The 21,710-nt window shown below is 40.2% G+C and overlaps 2 protein-coding genes across 3 annotated transcripts in view; one reads left to right on the top strand and one right to left on the bottom strand.

Annotated features, from left to right (window-relative positions):
- The window catches only part of stx18 (syntaxin 18), a 23,413-nt gene extending 6,326 nt beyond the window's left edge, over window positions 1-17,087 (top strand). The window contains exons 2-11 of the mRNA XM_027004710.2: window positions 8,002-8,069; window positions 9,079-9,194; window positions 11,526-11,603; window positions 12,268-12,334; window positions 12,673-12,758; window positions 13,185-13,267; window positions 13,404-13,462; window positions 13,836-13,905; window positions 14,077-14,157; window positions 14,981-17,087. Coding sequence (XP_026860511.2) covers window positions 8,002-8,069; window positions 9,079-9,194; window positions 11,526-11,603; window positions 12,268-12,334; window positions 12,673-12,758; window positions 13,185-13,267; window positions 13,404-13,462; window positions 13,836-13,905; window positions 14,077-14,157; window positions 14,981-15,076 — 804 coding nt within the window. The 3' untranslated portion in view covers window positions 15,077-17,087. The remainder of the gene's footprint in view (window positions 1-8,001; window positions 8,070-9,078; window positions 9,195-11,525; window positions 11,604-12,267; window positions 12,335-12,672; window positions 12,759-13,184; window positions 13,268-13,403; window positions 13,463-13,835; window positions 13,906-14,076; window positions 14,158-14,980) is intronic.
- LOC113574055 (neuronal vesicle trafficking-associated protein 1) lies at window positions 17,085-21,665 on the bottom strand. Of its 2 annotated transcripts, none has more exons than XM_027004711.2 (5): window positions 21,452-21,665; window positions 21,005-21,170; window positions 18,898-19,011; window positions 17,964-18,074; window positions 17,085-17,780 (listed from the first exon to the last, which is right to left on the bottom strand). In XM_027004711.2, the coding sequence occupies exons 2-5, from the start codon at window positions 21,134-21,136 to the stop codon at window positions 17,580-17,582; spliced, it is 558 nt and encodes a 185-aa protein (XP_026860512.2). In that variant the 5' UTR covers window positions 21,137-21,170; window positions 21,452-21,665; the 3' UTR covers window positions 17,085-17,579. The 2 variants fall into 2 exon arrangements, with proteins under 2 accessions (XP_026860512.2, XP_026860513.2); XM_027004712.2 differs by having other exon boundaries at window positions 21,501-21,665.
- Between the last annotated feature and the right edge of the window lie 45 nt (window positions 21,666-21,710).

The following is a 21,710-nucleotide window of genomic DNA, read 5'->3' as shown; positions in this document are numbered from 1 at the left end:
GGCAGAGCGTTTAGCATCAAACTTGGGCCAGGTAAATCCCCTCAAATCACTACCCGATGTTCCTTTATAACTTTGTGTGTGTGTGTGTGTAGGGGTGTGGGGTTGTGTGTGTCTTTGTGCGTGTGTAGGGAGGGGTATGGGTGTGTTTGTAAAAGTCTAAAGGACAAGAGTGTGAGGATGCTGCTAGCAGAGTATTTCTGTCAGTAGAAGAAGCATTTGCTTCACTTTGTTCACTGTTCTTAGCATTGGCCACATACCGAAGACTTACAAAGTAAATCTGGCACAAACGCAGACACAGGGTTGAAATGCACACACATGAACTTAAAGTAACATAGTAAAGTAGGAATTGGCCCACCCAGTGGAGGACGGGTTCCTTCTTGAGTGTGTGTGGTTACTACCTGGCCCACACAGTGGAGGACGGGTTCCCTCTTCAGTCTTGGTCCTCCTGAGGTTTTCTTCCTTAAACACACCCAGGGAGTTTTTACTTACCACTGTCACCTTCATCTTGCTCATCAAGGATCTGGACCCAGACGTTTGTAAAGCTGTTTTGTGACAATGTGTGTTGTAAATAGCGCTATATAAATAAATCTGACTTGATGGGGGTTTTATTTAGTTTGCACTTAGATAAAGTGATTTTTGTTTTCCTGACATAATTGTCTTATATCAGTGAGAATTATAATAGTCAGAGGCATACAAATAGTTTTAAAATATTCCGTTTTCTTATTTGTCCCTGAACCTTTTAAATGATGGATACAATATTTTATTCTTTCAATATATGAGGAAAATATCAGTGGTAACTTTGAAAGCTACTTTTTAATGTTTTTTTATTTAAAAAGCGTACTCGAAATTTTCATTTGGGTTCATCTTTTGACTATATATATCTTTTGATCTGGGCAGTAAAAGGCTGTGCTGGTGAGTGCAGGCTGTAGTCAGTGAGCAGATCTGGGCAGTGAAAGGCTGTGCTGGTGAGTGCAGGCTGTAGTCAGTGAGCAGATCTGGGCAGTGAAAGGCTGTGCTGGTGAGTGCAGGCTGTAGTCAGTGAGCAGATCTGGGTACTAAAAGGCTATGCTGGTGAGCACAGGAAGCCTGAATGACCCAGCCTTCTCCCCGTCGCTGAAACTGAGCTCACCAGGGGAAAACCACCCAAAATTACTCAAACCCTGTCACTAATGATCTATATCAGCTTTCTGTGCTTACCTGGTTCACATGAAAATAAAGGGGCACTGGGTAGAACTCAGACACCCCCAAATGTCCCGCTTCTTTTCATAGTAATAACTGGTGGTCATGGTAATGATGGCAGTGTGTATGTATAACCTTCTCTCTGTCTGTCAAACAGACCTGTGTATATTAATGCTTTTGTTTTAGGAGGATAGTGGGAACATGTAAAGATTAAAATCTGTGTGTGTATGTGTGTATGTATGTGTGTGTGTGTGTGTGTGTTTGTGTGTGTGTGTGTGAGAGAGAGAGAGAGAGAGAGAGGTAAAGTGGGGGTCTCTGATGATGAGATTAAATGCAGCCAGGCAGACTGTCTCCGTTAGCCCCCCCCCCCCCCCCCCAACAAACACACGCACACACACTCTCCATGCTCAGGCTAGCCCTACCTCATTGTTTAGTATTACTTGCTCTTTAGAGTCTTAAATTACCAGAGCAATTGATCTCTCTGACCTCACGCAAAGCCTTCACAGACTCTATGGGAATGGGAGATGCAAAGCACACACACGGCAGAAACACATGCGTACACACACAGAATGGTCCTAGACACCCGTCTGTTTCTGTTTCTCCTTCATGGTCACACTGACCAGCTTCTCTGTGTGTCTGTTGCCATCTGTTGGCAGCAGCAAGAAAAACTCAAGTGCAAGTGTAAACAGTAGTGTATTTGTCTGTCCTGTGTGTGCACGTGTGTGATGATGGTATGTGTGTGTGCGTGTGTGTGCGTGCGTGTGTGTGTGTGTGTATGTATCTTTTGGTGATGTTTGTCAGGCCCATTGAGAATGTTGACCGACCAGATAAGATCAACTCACTGTAGCGCTCTCTTTCCCTCTACCTCTCTCTCTCCCCCGCACTCTCGCTCTCTTGCTCTCTCTCACTTTCTCTCTTGCAAAACAGGAACACCCATTTTTTCCCCTTTCTCTCTCTGAAGCTCACACAAACATGTACACACACATACGCACACACAAAGCTTTTTATTCAACTTCACTGGAAAGAAATGCTCATTGAGAGACCATGAACTGTTTTCCGTAGAAGAATTTGTTTTGGTTATTTGTTTAATGGAATCTTGTGATCAAATGATATCTTCAAAATTGGACATGCATCACTGAATTGTGATTGAAAACAGTAAAGAAGAAACATTTGCCTATAGATGTCGTATAATGTTTAAATAGTAGAATGTCTATTTTTTTGTGTTTAGTAAAATTTCTAATGTAACCGTAATGTAAGATTTTACTAATGAATGTAACAACTTGATAATCTCAGTGTTCACCAAAATTCATCTTTTGTCCATTGAAATTGTCACTCAGAATATAACATTTAACAAAGTAATAATAATAGCCTATTAAATTAAAAGTAAAATGCCAAAAATAACTCTCAATGCTGAAAGTTTTTTTTGTCATTGAGTATCATTTAAATTAACAATCACGTTTGATTTTATATCCGTGTGAGTTGATGTGGTAGGGGCCTCCTGATCAGGTCCCTCTCCAGTGGCTGTTTCTGCTGTAAAGCTCCTGGCTGTCATCATTCAGAGAAACCACAGACGTTCTCCAGCCTCAGAATCCCAGTATTGAGTGATCCCATCTTAAACCCCTCACCAAAACCGGAGTCTGAACAGCTATTAGCAGTGAACCCTTCTAATGGTGTTATTGCAGTGTGAAGGAGCACCCTATGATTAGACAGCCATACGAGCATGTCACTCACGTCCGTGATAGTTTTAACATGGAGGACTGAAGAGCAGGCCAAGGCGTCCCTTGCCTCCTCTCTTCTGTCCTCCTGCTGGCCTGTGGTATGTTTGAAGTCGCTATTAGGAGATTGAGTTGGGGTCAAATTCTACAACTGCGGTAATTATGTAATTACGGTGGTTAAGGCTAAGGCAGTAGGTTACACTTACGGTACCAGAAAAATCCTTCGCCGTCACACTTGATGATTTCATGTTACTCCCCAAGTCATCACTTGTCTAGCTGGATTTTTTTGTTTGTTAGTGACTTTTTAAAACCAGAGAGGTGAATGTGCACATGTGCATGTGCAAGAGACGGAGCACCCCCTAGTGGTCATATAGGGCAATTGCAGCTGATTGTCAGGATATTGACAAAGTTACACGAGAGTCAACTCTGATATTTTCTGCCTAAGCGACTTTTGCAGTAATGTTGTGTCCTGGTGAGCTGGCGGATCCAGCTTGTGAAAGTCATTTTCATTCACCTCTGATTACTCACAGTAATTCATTGCGTATGTGTATGCGTATGTGAAACACAGCGGAACTGTGTGTTGTACTGTTTTTTTAAAACTATTAAATGCGATGGACAGCAAACACTTACTGCATGTATCTGTACACTGGATAGGGAGCAGTTGTGTGTAGCACTGGGTAATGCAGGGTGTAAGTGGAGAAGTGGCATTTGCAAGTCTCTATGCCTAGGACTATCTTTTGGGATTGGTCTTTGTTTGTTTGTTTGTGTCAATGTTCTCTCTGCACACAGTCCTGCCCTCTGTCCTGTGTGTGTGTCCTGTGTGTGTGTTGTCTCATTTCGTCTCTCCACACTCAGTCCTGTTTTCTGTCTCGTTTGTTTGTTTGAAAACAGTTTGAAAACTGGGTTCCAGAACATCCAATTAGAATTTCATTGGTTGAATTCTGTCAGCTCTGAGTAGACTGAATTTAACAGATTTGTGTTCATGGTTAACTTTCAAAGCTGTCATCAACTGAGCATTGGTAATGGGATTCACCATGGATGCGAACGCTAAAAAGCTGAAGAGCTTCTAATTGCACTCTGTCGGAACCTGAAATTAATGTGTGCAAACTATTAATGTACTTCAAAAGGAAACTCAGCAATGTTAGCAAATTAACGACAGACGATGTTCCAAATGAGATGCCTGAGTCAGTAATATGAGTTCATATAACTGCAGAATTGTATAGCCTAAAGCCTATTTACTCATTCAACACCTATCAGCTAATTATCTGGTTTCTACCCTTTTAATTTGGGTTGACTGTGATGATTTTCTATTTTAATGTAGCATAACTAGCCCAAGGGTAATTAAACAGCACAGACAGTAAAGCAAATGTAAGATAAATTTTAAGTGTAATTCAAAATAGTAAGATTTTTATCAATAGCTACTTTATTTCTGTAGTATGCTTGTAGTGGTAGTCTTAGTTGAGCTTCGCTCATTCAGGAAGAAGGCTAATTTCCACAGGTTTGGCTCATGATGTGTTTGAGTATCTTACATCAAGTTACACAGAACAAGTTCTGCATGTGTTGTAGGTGCATGGAAGGAAAGGAGAAAGGAGCCACAGTTATGCTTCATAATAATACATAAATACATCAAAAGGGTCATATGTGATTTCTAAAGACATTCTTGACTTTCACAGATTCATGGTCATATATAATTTATAGAGCTTTTGCAGGTTGGTGGGGAGATTAATATTTACAGCAGGAGAAATTCCTTTTCAGTAAAGTGTTTAGTAATGCAGTAATAGATTGTTTTAGTAATCGAGTATTCTATCGCATAAGAAATACTTTTGCTTTATTAAAGAGTAACGTTACATATACAGAAGAGAATATGACAGGTCTGTTAAAATGAACAAATAATTGTTTCTATTTTAGAAAAATGTTTAAAATGTTATTGATTAAACTGCATACAGTATCTGTTAAAACTAAACCTAATCTAGTGTATTTGAGTGCCTACACTCTAGTTTTTAAATCAGACATTTTCTGAAATACAGAAACAAGTAAATAAATTAACATCAGTTTGTGAACAGAGTCATTAAACATTATTTTGACAAAGCTGGTGTAGTGATGCTAAGTGATTGTTGATATGAATGGAAAACACTGCAGAATTAATGTCCCAGGCACTTAAGGCAGAATTAATCTCCCAGGCACTCAGAATTAATTTCCCAGGCACTTAAGGATGCACACAGATCTTGGTGCCTTAGAGTGGACCAACAGGTCTGCATCACTGCTAACAATGGAGCGATCATTTGAAAAAACAGAACTTAAAAAGTGGACTTGTCTGCATTGCTTTGGGCACCAGTTGCACCTAGCAGTTGTTTTTTTCTAAATGTTATGTACAATATGGGTATGTGGTGATATGCTGATTCTAGTGATCGTGTTAGTGATAGTGATGTAGCCGAATACAGTAGCCTGCATTCAGGGAGGGAAATCATCTTTTCTTTCTTTTTTTTTTTTTTGTAATTTTGGGATCTGATGGATTTCTACAGAAATGGGACATTGAAAATGTGAAAAATTAATTTTTAACTAAAATAAACTAACCATTTGAAGCAGAAATTTAATACATTAAACTGTAATTTTATTCATATTATTGGGTAAAAACAAATATATATATTATATATTTTAAGGGTAATTTTCCCCCTGTACTAGGAAAAAGTTTGGAGCAAGAGAAGGCCATTGCAAAAGTCCTGTCTAATGATTAAAAAAACAAGGCATCCTCGTTCCAACCTGAGAAAACGTGGACATCCTAGAGTGTGTCCACAAGGCTCTGAATCCACTAGCGAGCTCACAGATGCACATATGTTCGTGTAATCAATGTGAAACCTGTGTTGCACCTCCTCAGTGAGGAGATCCTGAAGCGCATCAAGACTACTGTCATCAGCTATTCGAATGAAAAAATATGATGAAGCTGCCACTTTTGATCCTCTGGACATTGCATCCCTGCTCTGTCCTCGGTTCACTGAGGACCCTCTGGACATTGCGTTCCTGCTCTGTCTTCGGTTCACTGAGGACCCTCTGGACATAGCGTCCCTGCTCTGTCCTCGGTTCACTGAGGACCCTCTGGACATTGCGTCCCTGCTCTGTCCTCGGTTCACTGAGGACCCTCTGGACATTGCGTTCCTGCTCAGTCCTCGGTTCACTGAGGACCCTCTGGACATTGCGTTCCTGCTCAGTCCTCGGTTCACTGAGGACCCTCTGGACATTGCGTTCCTGCTCAGTCCTCGGTTCACTGAGGACCCTCTGGACATTGCGTTCCTGCTCTGTCCTCGGTTCACTGAGGACCCTCTGGACATTGCGTCCCTGCTCAGTCCTCGGTTCACTGAGGACCCTCTGGACATTGCGTTCCTGCTCAGTCCTCGGTTCACTGAGGACCCTCTGGACATTGCGTCCCTGCTCAGTCCTCGGTTCACTGAGGACCCTCTGGACATTGCGTTCCTGCTCTGTCCTCGGTTCACTGAGGACCCTCTGGACATTGCGTTCCTGCTCTGTCCTCGGTTCACTGAGGACCCTCTGGACATTGCGTTCCTGCTCTGTCCTCGGTTCACTGAGGACCCTCTGGACATTGCGTCCCTGCTCAGTCCTTTGTTCAACGCCAGCTACATTAAATGTTACATGTCAGAGTCAATACCATACAAATGAGAGCTGTGGCTGAAATGGTAGGAGGAGGGCAGAGCAACTTAGAAGCTGATAGAACATTGAAAGGAAGGCGATCAGACATCAGCTAAAAAGCAGATGACGACGCTGGGAAGCTTTTTCAAGGACCTTCATTCAGTCACAGCAGCTGAGCTCACTGAACAGGAAGTTGCTGTAGCTGAGCTGAATAATTACCTGGCAGCTCCTGATGATGACAGGGAGACCAGTCCTTTAGCATAGTGGAAGATTCACTCCATTTCCAAAAGTGAACTTCTTAGCTAAGTGTTACCGCTGCATACTTGCTATGAGTTCTCCATCAGAACAGGTTTTTAGCAAAGGATGCAACTTTGTGACGTGCAAAAGAGCATCTTCAAAGCGAGAAGCAGTGAACCGATTATCCTAACTGGCAAAAAAACCTCAGCGTAGAGTAAGAGGATCTACAATATATAGATCACTGACCTACCTTAGTATCACAAGCATGCTAGTGTTTCCACTGTTACAGGACTTCCAATGGGTTAAATGTAATATGTTAACAGTTTGGAACTTTGTATTGAGTATTTTAATTTTGTGAATAATTTATCTTTTTCTATGTTTTTACATTTTTGAGAGAGTTCTTTCCTCCTGTATAGTGTAATGGGCAATAGTGCTGCTTCCCCTGTGGGGGACTGGGGTTCAATCCCTGGCTGGCCAAGGGATCTATGCTATACCAATAAGAGTTCTTGGGCAAGACTCCTAACTCCCCTACCTCTGTAACATGACTGAAAATTGTAAGTCATTCTTGAAATGAGCGTCTTCAGTTGTATTAAAATGGATTTGAGTAATGTGCATTTATGTTATTTGGTGTATTCAGTCTGCATTCTTTATAAACTGACAGTACTGCAAAATTGTATATTATGATATTGAGATCAATATAGAAAAATGTATTGTGATAATGCCCAGCTTTACACCAACATATAGCTAAGAAAGGACAGGCTCACTCACCCTCTGATAAAAGCTTAAAGTGGGGGAAAAAACAATAAAAAATCGAATACTGAATTATACAGTTTGTAATTAAATCCAGGGAGAATCCACAAGCCTGTAGTCTATCCTGTGAAATGTAAAGGTGAACGTTTGAATGTTCAAAAATTTAAGTCGGCTGAAAAGAGTGTTACCAATAAAATGTTTAATTAAAGTCAAATCACTTTCTGCAATAAAAAATATGGGCCACATCAATTTAATCATCTAAGAACAGTTCTTTTGGAATATTCCCTGAGTCAAACTTGTTTGTGTTTGTTTGTGTTGCTGTCTGTGTTGTCTCCCTACACTGGGCCCTGGCTCTCTCTGTCCAGTTTGTTTTGGCTGTATTCTCTCCCCACATGCTTGTCTTTCTCCATGTGCTGTCTGTCCTGTTTGTGTTTGTGTTGTCTCACCACACTTAGTCTTGTTCTCTCTGTCCCTGCAGCTCTCCAACATAAGCAAGCTCAAGGAGTTCCTACTGCAGCACAGGAAAGACTATGTGAATGCTGGAAGGTGAGTCCAACCCTTGACCTCTGATACCAAAAACCCACAGGGTCAGGTGTGCGGTGTAGTGGGGTGCTTTTAAGCCACTTGGTGTTGATGGTACAAACCAAATTTGTGGAATGAGTTTGTTGAGGTGAGGAATTTCTGCTGATGAGATCCAGTCAGTGCGCAAGTATCAAACCGAGCACAAATGTGCATGAGTATGATGGGACTTCTGATACTGACTACTGACACTGAAATGAAGCGATGCAAATTACTGTTATGGAATAAGTAATGAAATGGAAAAAGTAACCACGTCTGTGTATTTATATATATTATGCCGTGTTCACAAAAATACCTATTTTTGATCCGCTGCCAGGTGTCCACTATTTTCTTATTTTGAACACTTTTAAGATAATAATGGCCTCCAAGACATAATCATAACAACAGTTCTGTAAAGGAAGCTAGTTGATTTAACAGTATATTAATCCCTCAGAGGACATTAGAATGTTCCAGCATTATACATGCAAGAGAAACATAGAATACAAAATGGATAGGTAAGCTTAAAAGGTTATGGTGTTGGTAACTAGAAAATTACATAAATAAAATGTAGTGAGTTTGCTCTTTTCATAAAATGTGGTTATAGGTAAGCAAAACATGCACTCTAGTGAGTTTGCTCTTTTCGTAAAATGTGGTTATGAGTAAGCAAAACATGCACGCTGTCTTCTGATGTTTTTTCTGTTTTTTAAAGTACCCGATCAAAGTGAAATAAGAGTCATCTATGTGGCCCGATAGAAGAAAACATTAGAGGAAACAATATTCCATGTAGTACCATAGGGTTCTTTCCCCAAACCAGTCTCGTATGTTGTTTTCTGGTATTTGTACACTTATATGGGTGTTCCCTGTTGCATCATAGGGCATTACATACGACCATCATACTGTGTACTGCTAAGTGAGTAAATTGTGTTTGACAAATGGCTACTTGCATGTTGACTGGTGTTGTGTTTGTGTGTCTGCATGGGTGTGTGCGTGAGCACAGTTTAATCTCTTCAGATCTAACTCGTATGACGGACAGTGAGAGAGACCAGATTGATCAGGATGCTCAGATATTCATGAGAACCTGTTCCGAAGCAATCAAACAGCTGAGGACTGACGGTAACACTAACACTCACACTCACACTCACACTCTCTCTCTCACTCACACACACACACACACACACTCACACACACTCACACACACTCACACAGACACACACACATAAACACGTCATTTAATGCAAACTCGTGTAGACCTCCCAGTTCATGTCATACATTTTCCTTGAGGGGAAAAAAAAATCATGTAATTCTATTAAATTCATGAGGCCTTGAAAAACTCCTCTTTCTGAAGTTTGGCACTCTGAGCTCAATTGTATCACTTTGTGTTTTATTCTTTGTATGTGTAGTCTTGGAATCAGTAGTTGCCTATTTAATGGATTAGGTTGAAATTTCACTGAACAGCCAAGAAACCCTAAGGATAATTTTCAACATGTATTCAAGTAAATATTTGTTGCTGAATGTTTTACAGTAATCAAAGTAATACACACAAATCATTTTTACCTGAATTAAGAATTAATATTACCACTAGTTTTCCCTTTCCTGCAGCCAAATTTTGTATTAATATTTCTACAACGCCCAGTTATTTTTGGGCTGCATTAAAAAGATTAAAGAGTGCCATAGATCTTGCTAAATATAGCTTCAGATGTGGAAACTACTTTTAAAGATATTTTAAGTGTGTATTTTCCCAACTAAGATTATTCCAATTTCCTTTGAAGCTTTTTTTATGGAAAAGTTTTATAATATGCAGTCAATATATAAACAAATGTTAAATGTTACAGTTGTATTTCTCCTAGAATGACACAAACACTCATGCCTCCTTTCTGTTCTTTTCTTTATACTGACATTTCGATACACATGCTCATAAAGTCATGTTGGAATTACACAAATGAAAAAATCACAATAATGACAGATGTGTAAAGATGTGTTGGGGCTAAAGAGCAGGGTTGGGGTGGTGGGGGGGGTAAAATCACAATAATGACAGATGTGTTGGGGTAAAGAGCAGAGTTGGGGTGTGTGAGGGAGTAAAATCACAATAATGACAGATGTGTTGGGGTAAAATCACAATAATGACAGATGTGTTGGGGTAAAATCACAATAATGACAGATGTGTTGGGGTAAAATCACAATAATGACAGATGTGTTGGTGTAAAGAGCAGGGTTAGGGTGTGGGGGGGTAAAATCACAATAATGGCAGATGTGTTGGGGTAAAATCACAATAATGACAGATGTGTTGGGGTAAAATCACAATAATGACAGATGTGTTGGTGTAAAGAGCAGGGTTAGGGTGTGGGGGGGTAAAATCACAATAATGGCAGATGTGTTGGGGTAAAGAGCAGGGTTGGGGTGGGGGGTGGGGGGGTAAATCACAGTAATGACATGTATTGGGGTAAATAGCAGGGTTGCTGATATTAGATTGTACTTCAACATATTAAATGTTACAGATTCAGTTAACATAATAAACCAGTACTGATATTGTCAACAAATGAATAAGGAAAAGGTAAAAAGTCAAAGTAAGTGAAGTAAAAAGTAATTCCATCTAAAACCAAAAATACACATCAGCATTTTACTATTTTATTTTAATTTGTTTTATCATTATGAATATAAAACCTCAACATGCAACTAAGAATGAGTAGAATGTTCCACAATCAGAAGCATGAACATTCTGCGTGAACAATTTAGCATTTGGGATCCACCAGTAGCTTTATTCTTTGAGTCTTGTTTTAAACATGGCCACGACAATAGTGCCTGTATCTATTCCTGCGAGGGTCATGGTTAGGGTTAAGGTCAGAGTTAGGGTTAGGATCATCTTTTCCTGGGTGGGTTCGCCCGTTTGTCTGATAAGAGATACTGACTCTAGCCAAAAAGTGTTAAGATTTGAGGTGTGAGACTGCAATGAGTGGGATCTGCCATTTTATCCCTGTTTACAGGGATCTGAGTGAGTGGCAAAAATATTCAGTATTCAGTACAACAACGAAACGCCAATGTAGTTTACAGATGTAATCTATGCGATGTTTAGTAACAATAGTAGCTGAGCACCATTAGCTCAGCGTGCAGAGTGGTGCACAGCACAACAGGTCTGTTTTGTTGGTTATATCGGGTCCAAACTGCCATCATGTTCCATTTGCTGAATGATTTGGCATGTGAAGCAAACATTATTGGAGCTGATTCATTGAATACAAGCACTTGGCTAAGTTAACCTTTTAAGGAACAAGACAGTAACAGGAGTTTTTGCTTGTCTGTTTTGCATGGTCTGGTAACACAAAGTGCCTGACTGTTGCTTTGTTTCCTTACTTACTTTTTTTTTTTTTTTTTCCTTAATAAAAGCATTGATCATTTACATTAGGTCTGCAGTGCTAAGCTTTCTGAACATGTGTGCATGTGTGTTTGTAGCTGAGAAGAGGGTGATCTCGGTTCAGATGAAGGAACACCGTGGAGCTGTCCTGGATCTGGTAGACATTTACCTTAAAGGTACACATGCATGCGCGCACGAACACGCACAGCAATTGCCTGGGGATTCATGTGATAGGGATGGCTTAGAGGGTAGCTAACAAACTAATCAGTGCTAATCTATGGCCCACAGTGTGTAATTGTACACCCTCTAAATGCCTCTAGAAGATATGTGTACTGGACAAATTGGCTATTGATTGTAGGTTATTGATTGTAGGTTCAAAAGTGGCTACTGAATTGCAGATCAGACAGTTCAACAATGGCTACTAAATGTCGGTCAGACAATTCAGATAGTCAACATCAGTGTTGTGGCTAGAACATAACCAGTGAACCAGACCTGTAACGTGAAGACGAGTATGTGCTTCCTCTGAGACATGTGAAGCCAAGCACCACAGCTTTACATACAGCTGAAAACACTCCCAGGAGAGCACTAACTGCCCTGGTCAGCAAGCACCAGCACACAGACACGAAACGCTTGGCTAATGTCGCTGTGATTGACAGAGGACAGAGTAAAGCCCCTCACACCCAGAGAGCAGCAACAGTTTTGCTCTCTTGGATTCCAAGAACTTTTGATGATGAGGCAAACACTATATAGATATCCATTCTTGCATGCTATTGCAAACATTGTTCTCTCTCTCTCTCTCTCTCTCTCTCTCTCTCTCTGTCTGTGCTTTTGTTTTTGCAGGTGTGTGTAAGCTTTATTCTGAGCAAAGAGCCATCCGTGTGAAGAGAGTGGTGGATAAAAAAAGACTGTGAGTTTCACACTAACTCAGTGCTAAGATAAACCTAAATCCTAGCTCTTAACCCCTAGCTCTTAACCCCTAGCTCTTAACCCCTAGCTCTTAACCCCTAGCTCTTAACCCCTAGCTCTTAACCCCTAGCTCTTCATCCCTAACTCTTCATCCCTAACTCTTCATCCCTAACTCTTCATCCCTAACTCTTCATCCCTAACTCTTCATCCCTAACTCTTCATCCCTAGCTCTTCATCCCTAGCTCTTCATCCCTAGCTCTTAACCCCTAACTCTACCTCTTTCAGGCATACAGCACAATTCACTCTGTCGTGTGTGGATGTGTGTGGATGTGTGTGTAGGTCTCGGTTGGAACCAGAACAGAGAGGTAAAGTAGAAAAAACTCCAAGTGAAGATATGGAGAGAACACCACATGAAGAAAACAATGGTATCACATCATAGTACACACACACACACACACATCTGCACACACAGATACAATGATATCATACATAGTTAAACCAACCTGTATGGGCATGTCTGCTACTGTGTACTTACTTATTGTACACAGTAATAGACATGCTAGTACTTATTGTAGGGTATTGTTTATTACACTGATGTTGACTAACAAACTCTAGTACTTATTTTTTATTGCACTTATCATTGTCTAAGATAGAGCTTATGTATTTTGTACTTCTAAGCATCTGTATTTCTACATTATTCTAGTTCATTGGTATATTGGACTCTAACCTACTCTACTGGCTGGAATGTATTTTCTGAATAAATGACACAGCACTTTTGTAAGTCGCTCTGGATAAGAGCTTCAGCTAAATGCCGTAAATGTAAATATATGCATATATTTGCATTGTTTCAGGAAACACAGTGTCTGTTGGTGGTGTTGATCTGTGGGAAGACAACAAAGTGGAGGATGAACTCTCACCAGAGGAGATACAGATGGTACACTCACACGAACAGAGACTGGCACTCACCCAAACCAATGCTGTTAAAGATCTTAAAAGCCTGCCAGGCCAGATGGTTTGAAGGAATGTACTGCCTCTTCTGTCCATCAATGCCTGTGTTCCTGTATGTTCAGTTTGAGCAGGAGAACCAGAGGCTGGTGAATGAGATGGACAGCCTGGTGGATGAGGTCAGGTGAGCTCCAGACACATGTTAAGCATGAAAAGCACGATATATTTAACGTGTGTACATTAAATGTATCGTGCTTTTCATGATTGGTGCTGTAGCAGTGAGAGGTTGTTTACTTGGTAAAGGAGGTGAAATAATCTTACAGCGTGCTTACAGGAAAAACTAAAATTAGCTATCAAAATAATATTTAAAAAATCAACATCTGAATAAAAATATATAAGAAAGACTAAAAAAGTCTCAGAAAATGTTACTTGATAAGAAAATATAGTCATCACTTGTTTGTATGTGTGTGCTTGTGCACGTGTGTGTATGTGTGCATGCGTGTGTGAGTACATTTGTGTTTGTGCATGTGTATACTTGTGTGTGTTTGTGTTTATAGGCAAATTGAAGGGAAGGTCGTAGAGATCTCTCGGCTGCAGGAGATTTTTGCAGAGAAAGTTCTGCAGCAGGTGAGTGTTTTGGTGTGTGTGTGTGGGTGTCTTTGTACATGTGTATATATTAGGTTGTGTATATGTGTGTGTTTTGCTGTTGGAGTGTGAGAGTATCATTATTAGTATTGTTATTAGTAAACTGTACTCACTAATAATAAAAACCTGTGTTTGTTTGATTGTCTCTTGTAGGAGACAGAAATTGACCACATTCATCAGCTGGTGGTTGGTGCGACTGAAAATGTTAAAGAAGGAAATGAGGACATTCGAGAGGTGGGACAGACACTGAGTACAACACTAAGGCAAACAACACAGAGATGAACACAGATGGAAAACTTCACAGAGACAGAACGCAGCACTGAGACAGATCACAACATAGGCTTACTCACTTTACGTCTATTATATCTACATAAAATACTTCCTTATTGTAACAAATCCCATGTATTTCTAATAATTAAAATGTACCCTGTGGGTAGGTGAAGCGCAGAGGTTACACTGGGGATTACACTGGGGATTACACTGGGGATTACACTGAAATGTAATCAGAGCTCACCTCCAGTACTGGAGTTAGCTGTAAATGTAATTTCATTTTGATTTCATTTTAATTTGTTTAAACACAGATTTTACTGTCATGCATCTTAGTTAAATCATTTTATATGTGTTGACAAAATTGGCAATGTAGGAATTAAGGAATGCTAAAATGTTTTTTTTAATAAATTAAAAATCTAATCAATATAATAAAAAATAAAATAAAATGACACCTTTCCCACATTGCTGGCACACATTAAAGATGTGTGGCTCTCCTATCTCCGGAGTCCTAGTGTAACTGGTCAATACTGCAGACTAGCCTAGCATGTCATAGAGCTTAACTTTGATTGTGTGTTTTCTGTGTGCATGAAGAAACTAATATAGTTAAGTAAACCAGTGCAGGGCCCCAGTTATCCTCTAGAAATCTGTAGTAAATCTAGCTAAGATAAATTAGCCAAAAAAAAAAAGGGACAGGTTCTTATTCTCTTAACTATTCCAAAACCGCACCCACTGTAAACTTTGAGTTCTTTATTGTGAAACGGCTTTATTGTGTCTCCCTGCCCTCTAGGCAATTAAGAATAATGCAGGTTTCCGGGTGTGGATCCTGTTCTTCCTGGTCATGTGTTCTTTTTCTCTGCTCTTCCTGGACTGGTACGACAGCTAGTGCATCATCTTTCAACAGGAACTGATGTATACTGAGCTCTTCTTTTAAAAAAAAAAAAAAGGACAATTTTCAGTTCAACACCTGAAAACAAAATACTAAATTAGACTGCACCTTTTTAGATTTCATAGACAAAGCAGTCTCAAGAATGAGCCTGTGTGTGTCCACACGTGCATGTGCTCACAAATGCATGCGTGCACCTGACTTGTTTTTGGTGACACAAATCTTGTCACGATTTTGCCCCTCTTTTTTGCACCTTTAAACCACCACCATCCTCCGTCGGAGCTGCCTCAAGACACTTACAGAGTTGTATTAGGGTTTTGAATAAGAGTGACCTTTGTGAGCGAAATAATCCCCATTCCTACATTTGGAACTGAAATGGCTGATTGTAACTTTATTGTATCAGTAATAACTTTATGTATCAGTATTTTGTTATTACTTGAATAAATGTTTGTCTTGTTTCTCCTTAGTGGCTTCAGGTACAGGTTGCTAAGTAAATAAATGAACTCTGCCTCTCCACATTTCCTGTTAATGAAAAAAATGGTGGTGAGGTCATGTGATCATGGTGTTTGGATTTATATTTAATGGAGCTGCTCAAGAGGTTCTCGTCTGTCTCATCATTTTTCCACCCAATACTCAATATCTCCAGTAAATGATCCTCTGTGTGTGTGTGAGTTGTTATCAGACCAATGCCTCCTGCCTCTTAATCTGCATTAGGATTCTCCAGTCCTGTCTGAGGAAAGGTGTGAATATGATGTAATCAGACTGATGTCATCCTATGTTTGGCACCTTGGCGTTCACACTCAGTTGGTTCCAACCTGCCGGAACTAAAGAAACACTCTTGACATTCTTGGCAGTGACAGACATATGGCAACAGCAGAATAAAATTGTTTAAAATTACCTACTGGCTGTTTTCTGAACCAGTGTTTCCCTATAAACATTCTGCTCCAAACGGCCCAGTCCCAGTTCAGCCTCTATACACTTCCACTTGGGAGGGTACAAGACGTAGTGGGGCTCAGACAGCCAATGTTCATCATCTGCTAATTCATACCCATGTTGCGAATTATACATTTATCCAAGACCCAGCAAGAGGGACTGAGCACTGGGTCAGAGCTTTGCTTACTGCTACCGTACCAACAGTAAGTGAATTGAGGTTGATCTAAGACTGAGCTAAAACCTCAATGCCTTAATGAGGAGAGTCATGGAACATCATTAGGTTTACAGGGGATGCCTGTGGGTGATGGATATGTTAGTGTATTTTGCCTACTCTGTAGGCAAACCTAACTGCAGACCTGCCCTGATGTGCAAGATTTACCTTTCCACAAGATTTTATGCTGTATGGAAGCACACACACTAGGATTGTGTACAATATATCAATTTGGTAAATATATCGTGAATACACTCTTACCACTACATGAATCGATAGTCTTGGCTGTATGGGTATTTGTGAACGCTAATATCTTTATCCAGTGTGAAACTCGTGTTCAATATGCAATACTTAAAACATACAGCGGATGGCCCCTCAAATAGTGGCTTTAAGAAAAATCTGCATACTTGTCTAGGAAAAACCATGGCGAAGTCATCTCCTTCAACATTTAAAGCTGATATTTGGGTAAACGGTGGAAATTGTTCATTTAATTTAACTGCATGTGTTTCAACATTTGTGAGTTCTAATATCCATCGTTAAATGCTTTCCTGTTAGTGGGAGGTTCAAAGCTATTGGCTGTATTCAGAAATTCTTTTTAAACTTTATTTTGTTTTTTCTGTATTGATTCTTTACATATGTTATCTCCATTGATTGTTATTGTATTTATTCTTATTTATCGATGCATTACTGTTAATAAATAATCATAATGATAAGGTGCTGTATAGTGATGCCTGTATCATGATGTATTCTGTTATGAATTTACTTCAGTACCTTGTTATTATAATGCAGCCTGATCTGAGGAGGACCCTTTTTATTATCTGATCAAATAAAAAGGTGTTGGGGCACCTGGTCAGTACAGAAACATGATTTAACTGGACATGGTATTTTATTTGGCACTCAGTAAATAAATTCAGATATTTGATGGGGGAAAAAAACAAAAACAACTATCAACCTTGCTTGTGGCTGGCTGAAATCTACACCCAGCCATAAAAGTGTGTGTGAGAGAGAGAGAGAGAGAATGAAAGATGGAGGGAGGAGCAGAAGCTCTGATCTTTAAGTGTGTGATGCTTTCTGGACCTGCATGAAATATGTTTGTGCTGCCATAGTAATCGTATAAACAAATCATGCTAGTATTACAATAGTTCAAGCCTGCCAATAAGTTGACATTCAGATAGAAAAGCAGTCTGTGCATTTTATATTTTGTGGGATTTTGTATTTCACTATGAGAAATACTGATTGTTTTAGCATATTTGTGTGTGCATTTCCTATGCATGTGATCAGTTGATAAATATGTATTAATGCACTTCAGCAAAAATGTGTGCATGTGTGCGCATGTGTTTGTGCATGTGTGTGTGTGTGTTAGGCAGGGCTCTGCTCCATCTTGGTCTTCTGCTGTAGGAGCTTTTCCTCAGCTGTGATGCTCAGCCAGGGTGAGACGGAGCGAGTAATGGTCTGCTTGGCCATGTTGTAGTGGTTTATGATGGTGAAGAGCCGACCACGACCAGCTGGTCCAGGAGGGGGGTAGTAACTATACAGCCCAACTGGCATGCAACGGCTCTGCTGCAGAGAGAGGAGGGGGTTAGTAAGTATACACACTGACTGGCATAGATCAACTCTGCTGCAGAGAGAGGAGAAAATTGGTCACTATACACCCTGACTGGCATGCACCGACTCTGGGGAGCACTTCTGCTACATGGAGAAGTCTACTTGAGTGTGTGTGTGCATGTGTGTGCCATTTCTTACTGTATAGGTAAATCCATCCGGGCAGGGTTGTTCAAACTGATACACCTTGTACACGACCAGGAACACCACACACATCAGGAATGCAAGAGCGCACAGCAGCAACAAGGCCATCTGCACACAGAGGGCAGTTGTCTCAGACTCATATTCACACTCACGCCTCACACACACACACACACACACACACACACACACACACACACACACACACACTCACGGTAAGGCTGGCTCCAGTGAACATAGAGGATGTATTCAAAGAGATGCTTACAGTGGTGTTAGTGGTTTTGTCTAGGCAGTAAGCCAAGCTATGTGGAAATACCAGTTTAAGCGCAAAGTAATTTACAACAAGGCTGGTTATCATACACAAATGATGGCTGCCTGATCATATGTGTGTATAATATCTCTATGTTGTGGTAGTGATGTCTTTACATTAAATACATTAAAACACTGCTGAACCCTCAGTATGACATCAAGAACATGCCTACATTATTTTTAAATACTATTTCTTTTAACGAAACATGCATAACATTGATCAGGTAATGTAAATGCTGTGATTCATCAAAACACTAGGGTGGCATGTCTGAGGTAGTTAAAGTACTTATTTTGCACAATAAATAAAAACTGATCATGATGCTGATGGCCTGGTCTGATGTATGTATGTGTGTGCACGTGATAGGATTAGGGTTAGGGTTAGGGAGGTTGTCTCATAGGAGGGGTGGAGGATGCTGAGAACAGACCCACACACTCAGTGTGTCTGTTAGTCAGAGACAGCACTACATCACAGGATGTAGACGATAATTCCCCACACAGTCCCCTTACTCAGTGGCACAGCACTGTGAGACGCACGTAGGCTGTAGATCCCTCTTACTCTTCTTTATCTTCATTTCACTAGGAATTGAAAAAGACAGAGAAACAAAAAAGAGATGGAGTCTCTTACTTTGAATCGTTCAGATGCTCCATCAGTGATGCTCACTGTAAAGTCACTGATTTTTGGTTGGCAGAGTTTCCCTTTCTTTTCCTCTTCTGTGTAGTCTTCTTTGGTCTTCACCACCTGACACAACACAAAAGCACATACCTTGACATGGAGTGTGTGCGCGCTTATATGTTTCAGTGTGCATGTATGTTTGTAAAACAAAGTTGTGTGACTAAAGTTTCCAAATGCTGAAGAATTAAACTAAAATGAAAAAGTGAACAAATGATAATAGACATTTTTGGTTCCTAAGTATTTTTGCAGTGTTTGTTTATGTTAGGTTAGGTTGAGGTAAGAGTTAAAGAGGTGGCATGTGAAGGTTGCAGCAAGCAGATGGCTTTTTGTACATCAGGTTCACAACTGCTCTGATGTAAACCTGAATTACAAGAGCATATATGGAAAGCCAAAGTAGTCAAATTCACCTCAAACGATGCACATTTTATTTGTATAATGGCAGAAAAAGTTTTTACACTATAAAATATGCCATAAAAACAACAAAAATGTCACATTTTGCAGCATTTAAATGTAAGTTTACAAAAAAAAAAAAAATACTGCATTAAGTGATCTAAAACTGCATTCCCCTTTTGTGTCCCTCCAATGGAATTGAAATTGCCTCTTGATAATCTAATGAGCTCCACATGCGGGTTTCTGCCAACCAATGCAGCAAACTTTCTTTACCCCATCACTCATGAACAAGGCCAGACAAGACCAGTTCACTACAGATCTTATCGACTGATAAAGCATTGTTCACTTTATTTATTTTGGGGATTCACTAATGTGTTAATTTGCTTCATAACTCAGTTATTATTTATTAATTAATTATTTATTATAAAATAAGGCACAAAAACATAAGAATGCTATATTTTGCAGTGTTTAAATGTCTGTTTCCAACACCATTAAAAAAAAATACTTTAAGTGATCTAAATCTACATTTTTTATTCCCCTTTTGTGTCCCTCCAATGGCTTTAAAAGAGCCTCTATAAGAATGTAATAAGCTCTACCTGCCGGTTTTTGCCAGCCAATAGAGTTGAACTTTCTTCACTTTCTTCACTTCACTCACAAACAAGGTCAGACCACACCAGTTCACTACAGATCTTATCGGATGATAAACAATTGTTCAAGTGTATTTATTTTTGGGATTCAGTAATGTGTTAATTTTCATCAACAGTTCATTTATTAATTCATACAGTTCTTAGCTAGCTATGTAGAAGTTTATTAGACCTAGCAATAATGACCATGGTTAGATAGTTCATACATCACGCTTTAAATGGGCAAGTTCTTTAAGAGGGCAATTAACTTCTTAAACTAGAAACATTTCCTACAACTGTAAGATGGCCATGAGGAATTTAAGTTTGTGTTATAGATGGACACTGAATGACTGCACTCGACAATCTGGGACCCAATGTGCTTCAGTCGATATTAACAAGGTAAGGGACATTTTAAACTAGTTAATCAAGTCTGTAAAACACTAACCAGAAACAACTACCTGATAATTGGCCGCAAAACAAAGCTCACTCAAAGGTAGCTATAGTTGGCCATGTGTGAGTCATTTCTAAGTGCTAGCCTGAAAGCAGGTTTGATATCTTGTAGGAACAAATGCACAATGTGTGTGTGAAACATGCAAGATGGCCAGCTAGCTTTCAAAGGCGTGGGTTGGTAGTGTCACTATAGCGACTGCTCACCTCAGACCTTTTTCATGGTTAAAACTAAATGAAAGGGGAAGGGGTTATCGCAACAAACTCAAGAGGGATGCCAAACTTTGTAAAGCTGCTTTGCACAGTATCTGTTGTATAAAGCAATATATAAATACATTTGACTTGACTTTGACTAAACAACGAATATGGATAATAGTGCTATTAAAATCACTGAAAATAGCGTTTTTAAACTATAATGGCGTATTTTGCGGCAAACTTGCAAAACGCGTTTGGACGGAGGTGAATTTTGACCACTTTGGCTTTCCATACACGTATGGATGGTGCCGTGGTTCACGGGGACGTTAGAATGCCGCCCGGCAGAGACATAAATATGTGCTGTGAAATCACACAAAACCTGCTAAGCAGCAGAAGTCGTTTACCTTGTCCGGGGTTGGAAATTGCAGTTGACTTGCATCCAGAGGTGTGATGAGTGGGATGGTGTCGAACCCGTCCTCCGCAGTCCATTTAGCGCTGTTGTTTTTCTCAACGAAATTATTCCCCAGCTTCACCATTTTGTTCACCTTGTACTAACGTCTCCCTGATAATCTTGGAAAGAGTAAAACACCGCATCTACCTCTTGCCTTTTGCAATAAAGTAGCAATGACTTATTTTAGTTGTTACTGTGAACATCGCAAGAGAATTTATGATGTGCGTCGTTTCTCTGCGAAAGCCACCTTACGCCGCTTTGTTCAGAACATCTGAACCCTTGCACTCTGGGAATCCGTTGTTTATTTATTTTTAACGTCTTTAATCAAATACAATGAGCATACATATTTAAGTCAAATGAAGGATCACCACAAAATGTATGCTGCGTTTACTGTGCTCACAGATATGATGTATCCCATCTACAGACGTGCATGTTCCTCGTGCTCCCACCTTTCCGATAAACAAACCAGTCGCGGGCGCCTCGAGGTCCTAGCCGGCGCAGACAAAGCTTCCGTTTTTCGGCAGATGATTCCAACAGGGGCTACGCAGGCGGCGCGTGGGCAAAGTGTGCGGTGAAGCTGCCGCAGACGTTGTTCACTAAGCGTGCGGTGACGTAACGGCAGCGCGCTCGGGAGCTCCGAAGGCGCTCTCGAGACGGCG

This window comes from Electrophorus electricus, chromosome 1 (genome assembly GCF_013358815.1).
Source record: "Electrophorus electricus isolate fEleEle1 chromosome 1, fEleEle1.pri, whole genome shotgun sequence".
Lineage (NCBI taxonomy): Eukaryota > Metazoa > Chordata > Actinopteri > Gymnotiformes > Gymnotidae > Electrophorus > Electrophorus electricus.
This window is presented reverse-complemented; position numbering and strand designations above follow the sequence as displayed.

Bases quoted from the DNA above. Each gene is read 5' to 3' on its own strand.
- LOC113574055 (XM_027004711.2), bottom strand. From the start codon at position 21,136: ATGGTGAAGCTGGGGAATAATTTCGTTGAGAAAAACAACAGCGCTAAA. The intron at 19,012-21,004 runs GTAAACGACTTC...GTGTTGTGTCAG, and splicing joins AATTTCCAACCCCGGACAAG to GTGGTGAAGACCAAAGAAGA. The intron at 18,075-18,897 runs GTAAGAGACTCC...CTCTGTGTGCAG, and splicing joins GAGCATCTGAACGATTCAAA to ATGGCCTTGTTGCTGCTGTG.